This window comes from Schistocerca piceifrons, chromosome 5 (genome assembly GCF_021461385.2).
Source record: "Schistocerca piceifrons isolate TAMUIC-IGC-003096 chromosome 5, iqSchPice1.1, whole genome shotgun sequence".
Classification (NCBI taxonomy): Eukaryota; Metazoa; Arthropoda; class Insecta; order Orthoptera; family Acrididae; genus Schistocerca; species Schistocerca piceifrons.
Window position 1 is genome coordinate 685977626 of NC_060142.1, and position 18557 is coordinate 685996182.

Here is an 18557-nt window from a genome sequence, read left to right on the forward strand (position 1 = left end):
TATATTTAATCTTCAATAATAGTACTTCTAGATTAAATTGTTATATACATTAGTATAAGTGTGTGATGTATTTGAGCTTCCTAACTATCTCTTTCATATTTACCGCAAATGTCCAATGGCTCTCCCGGTACCAATTACGCACGCATATTTTATGGTATGAAAGATTATCCTCTAAACAACATCACTGCACTACTGATACTGTACTTTACTTGAGTTTTTGAGGAGCCATAAGGGACTGTGGACCGTAGACAGAGTAGGGCTGTCAGAGTAGGCAGAAGATTTCTGCTACTAGAAGAACTCTTGATATACTCGTGTGTGTGTGTGTGTGTGTGTGTGTGTGTGTGTGTGTGTGTGTGTGTGAGTGAGTGCCTATTTTGAACGTATGTATGTCAGGGTGACTGTGGGTGATATTATTTTGTTGGTTCGTTAATGGCTTAAACTAACAGACGAACTGCCTGCAATCTAGAAATCACTTAGAGGGAATCCTTGTCGTGCAGTCTTCTGCAAAAGCTGAGTCCTACGGTTCGTTCCCTCACATACTGGAGTGAGCTGGCGCATCAACTTGCACAAGTCACATAGTTCCCATAAACTTTTGTTTGACGGCTGGGATGATCTCTGACGCCAAGTTCAGTCACATTCCAGATGTGTTCCATCAGTTCAGATCTGGAGGGCCAGCACATCGATTTGAACTCGCCACTGTGTTCCTCGAATCACTCAACCACACTCCTGGCCTTCTGACATGGCGCATTATCGTGTAGAAAAACGCCACTGTTGTCAGGGAACATGATCTCCAAGAGGGGTGAACGTGGCCTGCAACCAGTCTACGATACTCCTTGGCCGTTATGGCTTCCAGCTCTTTCGGAAACGTCCTGTATGTTTATCAAGGGAATCTTATACCATTCTTGCTACAAACAATACTGCCAATTAAAATTGCTACACCACGAAGATGACGTGCTAGAGACGCAACATTTAACCGACAGGAAGAAGTTGCTTTGATATGCAGATGATTTGCTCTTCAGAGCATTCACACAGGGTTGGAGCCGGTGGCGACACCTACAACGTGCTGACACGAGGAAAATTTCCAACCGATTTCTCATACACAAACAGCAGTTGACCGGCGTTGCCCGGTGAAACGTTGTTGTGATGCCTCGTGTAAGGAAGAGAAATACGTACCATCTCGTTTCCGACATTGATAAAGGTCGGATTGTAGCCTATCACTACTGCGGTTTATCGTATCGCGACATTGATGCTCGCGTTGGTCGAGATCCAATGACTGTAAGCAGAATATAGAATCAGTGGGTTCAGGAGGATAACACGGAACGCCGTGATGGATCCCAACGGCGTCGTATCACTAGCAGTCGAGATGACAGCCGTCTTATCCGCATGGCTGTGACGGATCGTGCAGCCACGTCTCGATCCCTGAGTCAACAGATGGGGACGTTTGCAAGACAACAACCATCTGCACGAACATTTCGACGACGTTTGCAGCAGCATGGACTATCAGCTCGGAGACCATGGCTGCGGTTACCCTTGACGCTGCATCACAGACAGGAGCGCCTGCGATGGTGTACTCAACGACGAACCTGGGTGCACGAATGGCAAAACGACAATTTTTCGGATGAATCCAGGTTCTGTTTACAGCATCAGGATGGACGCGTCCGTGTTTGGCGACAACGCGACATTGGAACATTGGAAGTGTGTATTCGTCATCGCCATTCTGGTATGGGGTGCCATCGGTTAAACGTCTCGGTCACCTTTTGTTCGCATTGACGGCACTTTGAACAGTGGACGTTAAATTCCAGACATGTTACGACCCGTGGCTCTACCCTTCATTCTATCCCTGCGAAACCCTACATTTCAGCAGGATAATGCACGACCGCATGTTGCAGGCCCTGTACGGGCCTGTTTGCACACAGAAAATGTTCGACTGTTGCCATGGCCAGCACATTCTCCGGATCTCTCACCAATTGAAAACGTCTGGTCAATGGTGGCCTAGCAACTGGCTCTTCACAATACGTCAGTCACTACTCTTAATGAACTGTGGTATTGTGTTGAAGCTGCAGGGGTAGCTGTACCTGTACACGCCATCCAAGCTCTGTTTGACTCAATGCCCAGGCGTATCAAGGCCGTTATGGTGGCCAGAGGTGGTTGTTCTGGGTACTGATTTCTCAGGATTTATGCACCCAAATTGCGTGAAAATGTAATCACATGTCAGTTCAAGTATAATATATTTGTCCAATGAATACCTGTTTATCATCAGCATTTCTTCTTGGTTTTAGCAATTTTAATAGCCAGTAGTGTAATATTGGCAAGTTCAGGTAATTATGGCAGAGGTGGATAGAAATTATGCAGCCTTCTTTCTATATAAGACGTCAAATGCTCAATAATAGGGAGATGTGGAGAGTGTAATGGCCGAGGTAGATGCGACAGGTCATCCTCGTGTTCAGAAAACCATTTATCGAGGATGCGAGCCATGTGAACGGGAGCCGTGTCGTCATGGAACACGTCACCAAAGCGGAAGGTCTTGTAAAATGCAATGGGCCTAATTGACATAAAAGATGACCAAATCCTTGGCAGTAATGTGACCTTGCAGATTAGCCATGCTGCCTGTGAAACACCACGATGAAGCTGACCCGATGCCATGCTTCACTCTAGGACGAAAACTCGGCCAGAAGTTGGAAATAGTGTGAAACAAAGAGTCGTGCAAGCAAATTACTCTCGTCCATTTCTGCATAATGCAGGTTTTATGGTTACGGCACCAAGTTTTCGTGTTACAGACATTTGCATTTGTGGTAAGTGGTATCGGTGCCCAGCAGTTGGATGCTAATGGAGCTCCCTTGGTGTTGTTTTGGTACTGACAATATTCGCCAGTGCAGTATTATATTATACAGTGACTTTTATAGCTGTCTTTCCTTATTTTTCATCACAATCTTCTTCAATGACAGTCCATCACAATTATTGAACACTCAAACTTATCCGTATTGTTACTTAGTGGCTGAAGTTTTTCCTCGTTCCTTGTATGCAGTATCAAACTTCCATACAGTGCATCTTGAAGCACTAAACACTTGGGCTCCCTTGATTAACACCATACGACCATAAAAAATTTGCGTATGTTGGAAATCATGTAACGCCGACGTAACGCACGCGCAACTACACTGAACACAGTACTGACGACAGCTGAGATATTGCACAGGTGCTGCACGTGGTAAAATAAAGCAGTGCGATCTACGCGCTTGGCTAGCAAATTTTACTGAAGGGCATGCGTGCCTCGTTGTGTTTTCATATTTTGGTCCAATCACTGTCTGTCTTAATACGAGTAAGACAGTTACCAGCTTTTGCCATACATAGTCATTTAGTTGTTCAGTTTATTCCACATTTTTACATCCAGTTCATCTGTATTTCTTACATAATCAGGAGTAGCGTTGTGCAACTGCCTGTACCATTACTCAGACTGAGCAGACCCTATAGGTCACTCCCGTGTCCTTAAGACGTACGCGTGCCAGAGCGCCTGTCGAATTTATCCCTTCTTTTAATTTTTTTTTTTTTTTTTTTTTTTTTTTTTTTTTTTTTTTTTTTTTTTGAGTGATCAGTCTTCTGACTAGAATAATGCCACCGCCACAAATTCCTCTCCTGTGACGACATCTTTATCTCAGAGTAGCACTTGCAACCTACTTCCTTAATTATTTGCTGAATGTATTCCAGGCTCTGTCTTCCTCTACAGTTTTTGCCCTCTAGAGCCCTGTCTAGTACCATGGAAGTCATTTCCTGGAGCCTTGAGGGGTGTTCTGTCATCCTGCCCCCTTCTCCTTGTCAGTGTTTTCAACATATTCCATTCCTCTCCGAGTCTGCGCAGAACCTCCTTATTCCTTATCTTATCAGTCCACGTGATTTTCAACAATCGTCTCTAGCACCACATCTCAAATTCTTCGACTACTTTCTGTTTCGGTTTTTCCACAGTCCATGTTTCACTACCGTACAAAGCTGTGCTCCAAACATAGATACTTAAAAATTTCTTCACCAAATTCAGGTCTATGTTTGATACTAGCAGACATGTCTTGGCCAGGAATGCCATTTTTGCCAGTGCTAGGCTGCTTTAGATGTCCTTGCTCAATTCGTCATTGGTTATTTTGCTGCCTAGGTAGCACAATTCCATGACTTGAACTTCTTCGTGATCATCCATCATGATGTTAAGTTTCTCGTTGTTCTCATTTCTGCTACTTCTCATTACTTTCATCTTTCTTCGATTAACTCACAATCCCTGTTCCGTACTCGTTAGACAGTTCACTCCATTCAGCAGGTCAAGTAAGTCTTCTTCACTTTCACTCAGGATAGCAGTGTCATCAGCGAATCGCATCGCTGATATCCTTTTACGTTGAATTTTAATTCCACCCGTGCACCTTTCTTTTATTTCCATCATTGCGCCTCCCCTATACAGATTGAACAATAGTGGTGACGAACTACTACCCTTTTTATTCCTAGCACTTCGTTCTTCCCTCTTTGCTCTTGTACATATTGCATATTATCCGTCTCTCACATATAGTCTACCCCTATTATTCTCAGAATTTAAAAGATCTTGCACCACTTTACATTGTCGTCTATCAGATCCTCAATTTTGTTTTCTGTTCTTCTGTATATTGCTCTTGTCAATAACTTGCATGTATCAGCTGTTAATCCGATTGTGCGAGAATTCTCGCACTTGTTAGCTATTGCAGTCTTCGGAATTGTAGGGATAACATTTTTCCGAAAGTCATAATGTATGTCGCCAAACTCATACATACAGAAACGTGAATGGTCGTGTTGTTGCCACTCACCCTTGCTTTTAATGTCACCGAAGGTTGTTTTGACTTTCTTGTAAGCTGAGTCAGCTGAGTAAGCTGAGTCCCATAATCATTTCTTCTTCGATTTCTTAATATTTATCCTGCAGACATTTCGTCTTAGCTTCCCAGCAATTCCTCTTTATTTCATTCCACATGGACTAGTACGTCTGCATTCCTAAATTTCATTGGACATTTTTTTTCTTCCTTCCTTCAACGATTAACCGAATTATTTCTTCTGTTATCCGTGGTTTCTTCGCAGTTAACTTCTTCCTACTTCCGCGATTGCTCTTCTTAGAGACGTCCATTCCTCTTCAACTGTACTGCCTACTGAGCAATTCCTAACTATGTCTTTAGCCTTAGAGAACTTCAAGCGTATCTCGTTATTCCTTACTACTCCCGTATCACATTTCTTTGCGTGTTGATTCTTATTGAGTAATCTCTTAAATTCCAGCCTACAGTTCATCACTACTGCATTGTGATCTGAGTCTATATCTACTCTTGAATACCCTTTACAATCCCGTATCGGATTCCAGAATGTCTATGTGACCGTCGCATAATTTAACTTAAATTTTCCCTTATCACCCGGCCTTTTCCAAGTACACCTGCTCCACTTTTGATTCTTGAACTAGCTGAAAGTTATTACAGACCTCAGTTAGTCTTTCTCCTCTCTCATTACTTGACCCAAGCCCATATTCTCCTGTAACCTTCCCCTGCAACTGCATTTCAGTTCCCGATGACTGTTAGATTTTCATCTCCTTTCACGTACTGTATTATTCCTTCCTCTACCTCTTCATCTTCAGCTTGCGACGTCAGTATCTATACCTTTGCATTCCCTTTTCAGGTTTTCTAGCTTCCCTACCAAATTCAAGCTTCTGACATTCCAGGCCCCGACTCGTTGAATTTCATCCTGTCTTTGGTTATTGAATCCTTTTTGCCGTGGTCACCGCCCCTTTGTCAGTCCACTGCAGGAGATCCGTCTGGGGATTATTTGGTAATCTTTTGCCCGTGTACAGATCATTATGACACTTTTTCAGTTACAAGCCACATGTCCTGCGGATACACGTTATTTGCTTTTAATGCAGTAATTTCCTATGCCTTCTGTATTCTCATGCTTTGAACATTGCTGATTCTTCCGCCTTTAGGGGCAGTTTCCCATACCAAGGGCAAGAGAGTGTCCTGAATCTCTCTCCATCCCGCCGTTTATTAACAAGGGCGTTGGCAGAATGGTGGTGACTTCTTCGCCCGGGACCGAGAATGTTTTGATCACTAATCAAAGACGCCACTCGTAAACCACAGGTGCACATGTATCCATACAAATAATAAAATTGGATGTAAGTTGGTATGTATATATGTTTTACATCTCCTCGTAAACCACTGGAACGATCTCAGCCAGACTTGATACGTATATCATTTACTGTCAGGAATGAATCACTGTTGTTGTAAGAACCACCCACCAACCAAAGGGTGGGGGTGAAATGAAAGTATAGCCAAGAACAAAAGATTTCTTGTATTTTAGTCATCATGAATTTCATAACGAGAGCACTTAAGTATTGCAACGTACTTTACACATGAATCCCTACGAAGCATTTTCTTGCTGAAGATCACCACAAAAAGGTAAATGGAGGACACTTGATCGCTTATAAATGTTCGCTGTTCATGCAAAAAAAAAAAAAAAAATGCCACCTGAGGGATGACGCATTAATGATTACGACACTTCGTTCAGGAGATATGAACTCATACACATGGCATGCGTGAAAAACTAGCACATCTCGCAAGACATTTAAATTTATTCCTTCATTGCTACTAACTCTATTCGCCATTCTTTTAGCAGTGAATATCCACTTATGCCGCTGAATGTACCTACAAAAATATATCACCATACGAAACATACTTCACGAGGTATGACGTCAGATAGTGAGGAGTGTAAAAAACTACCCCATCATCTATGGCATTTGAATTTATTACTTGTTTGATACTAACGATATTCACTACAATTCGCAGATCGTAAGCACTTACACCACGGAATGTCCCTGGAAAATTATGTCATTATACAGCAGATAGATCTGCGTGAAAATGAAATTGCATAGAAAAGTTCGCCAGACATTAAGGTAAATATATGTACAAATACTTGTGAAATATTATATTAGAACAAATAAGCCCTCGGTCACAAATATTAAGTCAAAATAGACCAAGTTTCGACGCTACTATGAGCGTCGTCTTCAGAATTAGACTAACTGTTCTAAAACATATTAGGTATATAAAACATTAATAAAATTAAAGTTTGTACTCACTGGAAAAGATGCAGTACTTATAAGTCACATATTAAAAAAGATCTAAGCCGGACAGGCGACGTCATGAATAGTTCTGAGATGACGAGCTGCTAAGGGCTGCTCGTACTGTGAACAAGGGTTGCAACCTTGTAAGTATTACATCTTTTCCAGTCAGAACAAACATTAATTTTATAAATGTATTATATACCTAATATGTTTTAGAACATTAGTCTAATTCTGAAGACGACGCTCATAGTAGCGTCGAAACCTGGTCGATTTTGACTTAATATTTGTGACCGTGGGCTTATTTGTTCTAATATAATTCTGACATGGTCACTGAACCTTAGCAGCTATGTTCAAAGTTTTACGTGTGAAATATGTTAAATATTTGAAATATATTTGACACATGCGCATGCAAGTAAGGCCACAAGGAAAAAGCTCATTTAAGCCACTGTGACAATTTCGATCAAATTTGGTACACATATTAATATCACTTTGGAAGAAATACTGCAGTCGTTAAAACGGTCACCTCCCTATTGGCATGAGTGTGATAACATGGAGAGAGATGGGACGGCGAGGAGGTGTTCACACAGTGAGGGAGAAAGGGGATATAGGTGCAGATAGAAGGAGGACTATATGGACACTTATGACAGTGGACGGTGAGAGATGAGAGGAGGAGATGGACAGAGCAAAGAAAAAGGCGGAGATGGACGGAGACAGGGGGAGGCAGAGATAGATAGAGAGTTGGGGTATGAGAAGATGAATAATAGGGAGGAGAAAACGGCCAGAGAAAGGGAAGACAAGTGTGAGGAGGACATAGATGCAGAAGGGACAGGGGATGAATGCACAGGGAAAGTGGGGGAGGAGAAAATGCACAGAGGGGAGGAGGAGGTGGACAGAGAGAGGGAAGCAGAAAGAGAGGAGGAGGGGGAGATGGAATTAGAAGGGGGGAATGACAGAGGGGGAAAGAGAAGATGGGCACCGGGGGCAGGAGCAAGAGATGGACAGGGGGAGAGGCAGGAGGAGATGGAAAGAGTGGGAGATGGAGTGGTGGATATGGAGAAAAACTGGGGAAAGGATTAGATTAACTAATAAATGGGGATCGAGGCTGGTCAGTGATAAAAGAAAAACCAAAATGGGTGAGACCATCTTATTGTGTGAATACTAAGTGAAAATAAATGCAGCAGTTCATTACTCTACGTGCGACCCGTGGTAACTATACGTGATTGTGGCTGGTGCCCATCATCTAACCTTGATAACAGGGATCTTTTGAGAACCGGGCATTTTTCTAATTTTTAAGTATGTGGCCTTGTGGATCAGATTACGAGAATATGAGAGCTTACACATTTAGAACCTGTTAAATGCGACATATTGTTATCAATATTAGCTAATAAATACCTATGATTGCATGGATGTCCCTCGCGTCTGAGAGACTGTGGTACATGAAATCTGTTTGTGTGCCTACAGGTGGTACGGGCGGCCAGTCCAGTTCTGCTTCGAGTCATCGCGTTGGGCGCGTTCTTCATCTACTGCACGGTGAGTTAAAAGCGGAGACCCTAACTGAACATATCAGCAACTATTATTCAGACCGCACGCTCTACCATGTCGTACTGAAAAAAACAATTGTGTTTTTGTCCTTGTGTAAGAAGGATTTTAATCAAAAATGTACTTCTTAAAATACTTGTTTGTATGAAGCTCCCATGTTTCAGTAAGAAAGTGACAGAACAAGTGAAGATTTACAACTATTTTCAAATCTTCACATGTAAAACGGGACTGCAATCGAAACAGGTCATGGTTAGAGTTTACGTACAGCCGCTGCAAAAGCGGTGTTCTTTAGTATATTCCGTAGTTAACTGTCTACACTAGGTGCCGAGATAGCACAAACTGCCACTAACACAATTTTCTAAATCGCCCTTTGGAAGCATCTACATCTACATCTACATCTACATCCATAGTCCGCAAGCCACCTGAAGGTGTGTGGCGGAGGGTACCTTGAGTACCTCTATCGGTTCTCCCTTCTATTCCAGTCTCGTATTGTTCGTGGAAAGAAGGATTGTCGGCATGCCTCTGTGTGGGATCTAATTTCTCTGATTTTATCCTCATGGTCTCTTCGCGAGATATACGTAGGAGGGAGCAATATACTGCTTGACTCTTCGGTGAAGGTATGTTCTCGAAACTTTGACAAAAGCCCGTACCGAGCTACTGAGCGTCTCTCCTGAAGAGTCTTCCACTGGAGTTTATCTATCATCTCCGTAACGCTTTCGCGATTACTAAATGATCATGTAACGAAGCGCGCTGCTCTCCGTAGGATCTTCTCTATATCTTCTATCAACCCTATCTGGTACGGATCCCACACTGCTGAGTAGTATTCAAGCAGTGGGCGAACAAGCGTACTGTAACCTACCTCCTTTGTTTTCGGATTGCATTTCCTTAGGATTCTTCAAATGAATCTCAGTCTGGCATCTGCTTTACCGACGATCAACATTATATGATCATTCCATTTTAAATCACTCCTAATGCCTACTCCCAGGTAATTTATGGTATTAACTGCTTCCAGTTGCTGACCTGCTATATTGTAGCTAAATGATAAGAGATCTTTCTTTCTGAGTATTCGCAGTACATTACACTTGTCTACATTGAAATTTAATTGCCATTCCCTGCACCATGCGTCAATTCGCTGCAGATCCTCCTGCATTTCAGTACAATTTTCCATTGTTACAACCTCTCGATACACCACAGCATCATCCGCAAAAAGCCTCAGTGAACTTCCGATGTCATCCACAAGGTCATTTATGTATATTGTGAATAGCAACGGTCCTATGACACTCCCCTGCGGCACACCTGAAATCACTCTTACTTCGGAAGACTTCTCTCCATTGAGAATGACATGCTGCGTCCTGTTATCTAGGAACTCCTCAATCCAATCACGCAATTGGTCAGGTAGTCCATATGCTCTTACTTTGTTCCTTAAACGACTGTGGGGAACTGTATCGAACGCCTTGCGGAAGTCAAGAAACACGGCATCTACCTGTGAACCCGTGTCTATGGCCCTCTGAGTCTCGTGGACGAATAGCTCGAGCTGGGTTTCACATGACCGTCTTTTTCGAAACCCATGCTGATTCCTACAGAGTAGATTTCTTGTCACCAGAAAAGTCATTATACTCGAACACAATACGTGATCCAAAATTTTACAACTGATCGACGTTAGAGATATAGGTCTACAGTTCTGCACATCTGCTCGACGTCCCTTCTTGAAAACGGGGATGACCTGTGCCCTTTTCCAATCCTTTGGAACGCTACACTCCTCTAGAGACCTACGCTACACCGCTGCAAGAAGGGGGGCAAGTTCCTTTGCGTACTCTGTGTAAAATTGAACTGGTATCCCATCAGGTCCAGAGGCCTTTCCTCTTTTGAGCGATTTTAATTGTTTCTCTATCCCTCTGACGTCTATTTCGATATCTACCATTTTGTCATCTGTGCGACAATCTAGAGAAGAGTGAAACGAAAAATATAAAGTAGATTAAGAGATTACCAGTTTGATATATAGATAGTTAGGGCCAGCTGAGTAACAATTTCATTGCCGCAGATAATAACAGAGTTAAGATTTAGGAAAAACATTGAAAAATTCACTTCATTCGTTTACTGGCAGAATTCATTTGAAGATCACGGATGGTATAAAATTTGTTTTACTGTTAGGCAACGTGGTATCGTCTACAACAGGAGTAACCAACCTTCGTCAGCTACCATCTCCTTTTGTACCTCAGTTAATAGTTAAATTTTGTAGCCGCCCACGGGTTCAACAGTAATGATGGTTTAAGAGGTGCATGCAGAGTGTGAGTTCCGATGATCGATAAAGAAAACAAAAACATCACTATGATTAACGTGTTTCCTAGTATATTTACATAGCTTCACTGGATACATCACAAGATAGTCACCACCATTGTTGAGGCATTTATCGTAGTGGTGCTCAATTCACTATACGCCCATGTAATGGGAGATTGCCACCATAGTCCGGAGCTAGGAAGTCACTTCAGTCTGCCCTCAGCATCGTTTCCGTGCCAGAAAACACTTTATGAGAAGGAATTGATGAAAATCGCTCTGTCGGGGCTGTAAGATGGATGGTTGAAGATCTCCCTTCCAAAATGATTCAACACATTTCGTGTTGCTTTGGCTGTATGGAGGTCTTGAATCGTCATACGCAAGAGTAGGGCCTCTTGTCAGAAAACTCCACATAACATATTCTGGATTACCCTCCTACAATTTTTCAGTGTCTGCGAATGACAATGAGGATTTGTGGTCTCCCATCACAGTAAAAATTCGTACAAGACTACACCACGTCAGTGCCAAAAGACAGTGCTGGTTCATCCATCAGTGAACTGCCTCCATCATCGTCTGACCATACTGTCGCTCATAATGTGTCCATACACGTGGCATAATTGGCGATTGATTTGTGCCGGAGATGGCTTTTGAGTGTGCAAAAATCTAACTACACGAACATCGTAGTTGGCGGTAGACAACATCAGAGCAGCCACTTTATCCAAGCGCTGTGCGGCGACCACTGCCGCCACATAACTGAAACCGCGCTGAATTTCTCCCACATACCTTCCCTGCACTCGTGCCCGGAGGCATTCCTATCTTAACTACTCGTGCTGTCTCTGGACGCGAGCGTAATTTACTTTCTGGATGTAAAGTAGGGAAGTAACTACACTTTAAAATATTATAAACCATGGTTACAACAAACTAAAGTATACAATAATAATTATTTTCCAAATAAGTAGCGAAAACTTTTTACTAGCTTAACGAAAGTGTTTTAGTTCCTTTTCCACGTATCGGCCGCTAGAGTGGGATGGGGATCAAGCTAATGACCACTGTTCTACAGGAAGGGCAGAATAATTCATGTACTTTATAAGAAGGAGGCATTAGTAATAAGTACTGTTGAATCGATACAACATGCCGAAATAGAAAATGATATATGAGAGAGAGTCTCACAATCGTAAGTAATATACATTTATATACAGGGTGTTACAAAAAGGTACGGCCAAACTTTCAGCAAACATTCCTCACACACAAATAAAGAAAAGATGTTATGTGGACATGTGTCCGGAAACGCTTAATATCCATGTTAGAGCTCATTTTAGTTTCGTCACTATGTACTGTACTTCCTCGATTCACCGCCAGAGTGCTACGGGAGAAACAGTTGTTTCCGTACCATGTACAGCGTGTGCAGGCACTATCAGCAACTGATTGGCCTCCATGGGTACACTTCTGCTAATGGTTCATCCAACAATGTGTCAATCCTCATTTCAGTGCAAATTTTCTCTTTACGGATGAGACTTCATTCCAACGTGATCAAAATGTAAATTTTAAAAATCAACATGCGTGGGCTGACGAGAATCCGCACACAATTGTGCAATCACGTCATCAACACATATTTTCTGTGGTTTGTTCAGGCATTGTTGGTGATATCTTGATTGGGCCCCATGTTCTTCCGCCTACGCTCAATGGAGCACGTTATCATGATTTCATACGGGATACTCTACCTGTGCTGCTAGAACATGTGCCTTTACAAGTACGACACAACATGTGGTTCATGCACGATGGAGCTCCTGCACATTTCAGTCGAAGTGTTCGTACGCTTCTCAACAACAGATTCGGTGACCGATGGATTGGTAGAGGCGGACCAATTCCATGGGCTCCACGCTGTCCTGACCTCAACCCTCTTGACTTTGATTTATGGGGGTATTTGAAAGCTCTTGTCTACGCAACCCCGGTACCAAATGTAGACACTCTTCGTGCTCGTATTGTGGACGGCTGTGATACAATACGCCATTCTCCAGGGCTGCATCAGCGCATCAGGTATTCTATGCGACGGAGGGTGGATGCATGTAACCTCGCTAACGGAGGACATTTTGAACATTTCCTGTAACAAAGTGTTTGAAGTCACGGTGGTACGTTCTATTGCTATGTGTTTCCATTCCATGATTAATGTGATTTGAAGAGAAGTAATAAAATGAGCTCTAATATGGAAAGTAAGCGTTTCTGGACACATGTCCACATAACATATGTTCTTTGTGTGTTAGGAACGTTTCCTGAAAGTTTGGCCGTATCTTTTTGTAACACCCTGTATATTTTGAAGAGAGAATGGAGCAAGCGCAGAAGTTTGTATTTCTTTGAGTTGTTCGTAATGAACAAAAAGAAAAAGTCGTATTTCACAGTTAGCTGAGAAAGTTCTGGGGTTTGTCTCAGCTGCCTAATCGGAGAGAGTTTTCTTCCTCCACCAACAAAAACTTCTTTCTTTGCGATGCGTGAGAATTGTGTCTCAAGTGTATGTGTTAGCTGCAATGGATGTATGTAAGTTGTGGTTCCATATTTGTGTCGTGTGATGGTGCCGGCACATCGCCTACCTCTCTTGACTAGCGCCAGCGTGGCCGTTGATTCCTCACCTTATAGATGAACCTTTATCAACAATTTAACAAGATTCACTCCGCCAGAGAGACTTGGATTTTTATCCGTGCCATTGGCGCAAAGTATTGTGTTCAAGAGCTTTATGTCACAAACTGGCCGATCCTTGGAGGCCAAGTGTAGGCTGCGATTATTTTTTCCAGCAATAGAATCTAATCGCTTACCTCCATGTCGAGAGCTACTGCAGAAGTGAGCGTCAGCGACTTTAGCTACTTTTTTTGTTTTTTCTTTTGAGAGCTTTTTAAAATATTTTTCCTTCTTGAACTGCCATCCTCCACCAAAAATAATCTTAACTGAAATCAATATTTCTCTAAAACAAAAAAGTAATGGAATTTATGGTTTTCTTCTTTCTAACCTAATGTCACGTTATTCTTTCTTCTTTTAACTTGCATGTGAACATTCCCATCTGTCGGTAAACGATCTTGAAGAGACTTGACGGGTATGTAGAGGAGAAAAATAATGTAACGCGTTTTTTTCTTTTTGCTTGTGCTTCATTTCACTCCTAATGGGTAAATCAAATATAAGTAAAATAAACTCGGGACCTTTGCCTTTCGCGGGCACGTGCTCTACCATCTGAGCTACCGAAGCACGACTCACGCCCGGTACTCACAGCTTTACTTCTGCCAGTATCTCGTCTCCCACACTCCAAACTTTACAGAAGCTCTCCTGCGAACCTTGGAGGACTAGCACTCCTGAAAGAAAGGATACTGCGGAGACATGGCTTAGCCACAGCCTGTGGGATGTTTCCAGAATGAGAATTTCGCTCTGCAGCGGAGTGTGCGCTGATATGAAACTTACTGGCAGATTAAAACTGTGTGCCCGACCGAGACTCGAACTCGGGACCTTTGCCTTTCGCTGGAAAGTGCTCTACCATCTGAGCTACCGAAGCACGACTCACGCCCGGTACTCACAGCTTTACTTCTGCCAGTATTGGAACGTAGGAGACGAGATACTGGCAGAAGTAAAGCGGTGAGTACCGGGCGTGAGTCGTGCTTCGGTAGCTCAGGTGGTAGAGCACTTGCCCGCGAAAGGCTAAGGTCCCGAGTTCGAGTCTCGTTCGGGTACACAGTTTTAATCTGCCTGTAAGTTTCATATCAGCGCACACTCCGCTGCAGAGTGAAAATCTCATTCTGGAAACATTCCACAGACTATGGCTAAGCCATGTCTCCGCAGTATCCTTTCTTTCAGGAGTGCTAGTCCTCCAAGGTTCGCAGGAGAGCTTCTGTAAAGTTTGGAACGTAGGAGACGAGATACTGGCAGAAGTAAAGATCTGAGTACCGGGCGTGTGTCGTGCTTCGGTAGCTCAGATGGTCGCCGGCACGGTAGCTCAGCGTGTTCGGACAGAGGGTTACGTACCCTCTGTAATAAAAAAAACTTGAGTTAATCGATCATCAAAGAACTTAATCGGATGTCTTACGACGTCCGCCCCGAGCAGATACAACGAACAAACACGGACAAAATGTGAAAAAAAAGATGGTAGAGCACTTGCCCGCGAAAGGCAAAGGTCCCGAGTTCGAGTCTCGGTCGGGCACACAGTTTTAATCTGCCAGTAAGTTTCATATCAGCGCACACTCCGCTGCAGAGTGAAAATCTCATTTGTATAAGTAAAATAAATAACTAGACTAATAACGAATTTTTAGATATTTTTATTAGTTATGGTTACAATACTCTGACAACTCTTTGTGTATAGCTTATTTCAGAAACCAGCTTTATTACACATGTATGTAAACAGCTTGAAAGCTTCTTTGATTTATCCAGTAACAAAATTTTCATGTTTCGGAATTATTAATGGTGGAGCGGTGTTCTGCAGAATTTCAAAATATTGCAAAATTCGTTTATAAATTATTCAGTTATGTTAATTACGTATCAAATTTTATATGAGAATCGTTTTTATATACAACTTTTTCGAAGAATTTCCCTCCATACCCAGTATGCTAAGCTACCTTATGAGGTGCGTTTTCCCCTTAAAAATGAAGCTGGGCACAAGCAAAAGTACAGTTATTGCTGCATTATGGCTCCTCTTCACACCGCCAAGTTTCATCAAGATCTCTTATTGGCACTTGGGAATGTTTCCTTCTTCGTCACATATCTTAACAGTATTAAAATCTTACAAAACCCAATTGTTGATTATTTTAAAATAATGATTTTTTAAAAATATTGCTTGTTTATGGAAGGGAAACCCAAGTGGATAAACTGAATTTGCTGTCATCGCCTTGGCTGCTAAACTATACCTGATAACATTAAATAAATAATTTTGGAAGATTTAAGTAAGCTTTGTTTCTTTCAAGACAATGTTTCTGTTGCACTGAGAGCGCGAAACGAAGGAAGTGTTGAAATGTTTTCAGCCTATAGTTATGATATGCAAACATATCAAAATAAAATTTAAGTAATGGGACTTGCAGGAGATGACAAAGCTGCATAGCTAAATGTTAGGCCTGGGTAACAGACACTTGAGGAAGAATTTTGCTGTGTGAGAAGTAGAATAGATAAAGATGCAAGAAAGACTCAATGGAAAAGACTGGAAGAGGCTAAATGTAGTTCTGAAAAAATATGAGGCAAAATAACAGCAAACATACACTACCGGAATGCAAATGCAGCTCCCTCGTGGTCAGTGGCACCAAGCTTTGTAATAAGTGCATACTGCGGAGTTTTAGTGTCACTGATCATCGGCCATCAGATGGCGCTCACAAGGCCTGTCTATAACCCTTTCTTTTGATTCTTCAGGCAGCGACTGTGCTGAGTTTAGAACTGAATAGTGGTAGAAACGTTCATTGTAGTGTGTAAACATGTCCGGATGACGAGTACTGGACACCTTCATCCTCTTGAACGGTGTAGCACTGTGAGCCTGCGGGAGGCTTGATAGACATGTCGACGAACTAATGTACATGTTGGGTACAATTCATCGGTGGTGTGTCGCTATTTCAACATTGGTCTCTGAACATTCGCCCTCCTCTAGAACACGTTCTGAACATTCGCGTAGAACATACGCACGTCAAGATCTAAGCATTACGCGCGCAGTTGTGGCCGATATATCTTCATCCAGAGACCAATTATGTGTGTATGCTTCACCTATTGTGTGATTAGGGATGAAAACCAAGCGTGACTCTGGCCAGACTATTACCGACACGAGGACACTTCCAAGCATGGCTAGTTTGATGTCGTGAAAGATTTGACTGGAGAGTAGAATGTATTGAAATGAAACCCCTGCAGCCGTCCTTTCGTTGTTATTTATTATATAGCTACCAGTTTTTGCGATTTAGGACAAAATCTTCTTGGCTTCTCTGACGATGAAGCTGTTAATTCCAATCATACACAGGCTTCAAACAGTGGCCAACACCTATGACTGGTTGGTGTAGCCTGTAACAACGATGTGGTACGATGTTGTGACTCCAACCATCAACTAACAATAGACTAGAAAACCATTCAAAAGAGAACATCCAATAATATGAGTAGAATGTCGCTCTATTGTCTTCAGCGATGAGAGTAGGTCCTGTCTGTATGTGAGTGATACCCTGCACAAGCCGTTATCGCCGTGCTACTGTCAATCCTTCTACAGCAAGGAGACGTGCTTCTTCACCAGGACAATGCACGTCCACAAACGGCTGCTGCTACGCAATGTGTTCTTCGTGGTGAACAGAAACTGCCCTGGTCGGCGAGGTCACCGGATCTGTCGCCAAATAAGCATGTACGGGGATGATGAAGCGGGAAGTTCCTCGTTCTCCAGGACTGCAAGAATGAATGCCGTATTACCACAAAAGGCGCTAGATGCTTGGGATAATGTGTCACAGGAAGGATGCCTTTCGGCACCTTTATAGTCGTTTACATTAGAGACTACGCGTCTGCCTTACAATTTGAGTGGGGTACACCGTGTACTGATGTGACTGTTTTGGTACCTTCACTGTGATGTATGTGTTTTGTTTGGTCTTAATTTGCTATCATATACACTGTTTGGATTGAGTCATCAGCCTCGTGGTTAGTTCGATGAGGCCCGCTACGAACTCCTCTCATGTGCCACCCTTTTCGTCTTAGAGAAGCACTTGCTAGTTACCATCTCAATTATGAGGTTGGATGTATTCTCACCTCTGTCTTCCTCTAAATATTTTACCGTCTACAGCTCTGTCTAATACCATGAGAATTATTCCTGATGTCTCAACACACGTTCTATCATCGCGTCCTTTCTCGTGCTCCATTGACAAACTGCCTGTTACCTCAACTGTCACCAAATGACTTTATGCTTGACGGTATTGCACTTTATCTTTTAGGCGGTTTAGCTACTAAAATATAAATTTTCAGCACTGGTATGTGCAAATGAAACTCTTCGACAGCTGGAAAATAAACATACAACAATTAAAAGCCTTCGAAACTTCATGTTCGAAGAGGCTATTGGGATTTAGTTGAGTTGTATTAGTCGAGTAATGATTTAGACAGAAGCCTAATGAAAAACATAATGATTAGAAACTTTAAAACAACTAGACATGTTTCACATCAGTGGTTGCTGAAAATCGTAACTGAAAATATACTGGAAGAAAAGCCTAGCAAAGAAAAAACTGGGTGTACGTACACAAAGCATGTTTTTGATGACGCAGGAGGTAGCAAGTAGGCTGGAATAAAGAAGATAGCTGCCAGTTGACAAGAGCGGAGAATTACATGAAACCAACAGTCGGCTTGATGACTGAAATAACAGTTAATAACAGGCAAGACACTGATGGAGCCTCAAGCCCGCTCATTACTAAAGACTTACACAGAACGTACTTCAGTTGATGACATCATTCAACGTAACTTTGTCGTAACTACGCAGTTACACGTAACTGACGTGGGGGCAGCGTTGCTCCGTGGCGTCAGGATGGCGTAGCTGCCAACTCCGCTGGGCACTGTAGATTAAATCTCATGACGAGGGAGACAGGAGTCTGTCGAAGGATAGCAACTTGGTGGATGCGGTTCACGAAGACTGTTATAACAACAAAGTGCAGATGTTACGGGTGCTCACTCTCGACTGGTGGGAACAGCT

General features: G+C 42.6%; 1 protein-coding gene across 1 annotated transcript in view; it reads left to right on the top strand.

The window, feature by feature from the left end:
* Positions 1–18557, top strand: part of LOC124799203 (probable G-protein coupled receptor CG31760) — a 418997-nt gene that overhangs the window by 255124 nt on the left and 145316 nt on the right. Inside the window, exon 5 of the mRNA XM_047262738.1 lies at positions 8555–8623. Within this exon, the coding sequence (XP_047118694.1) occupies positions 8555–8623 (69 nt within the window). The remainder of the gene's footprint in view (positions 1–8554; positions 8624–18557) is intronic.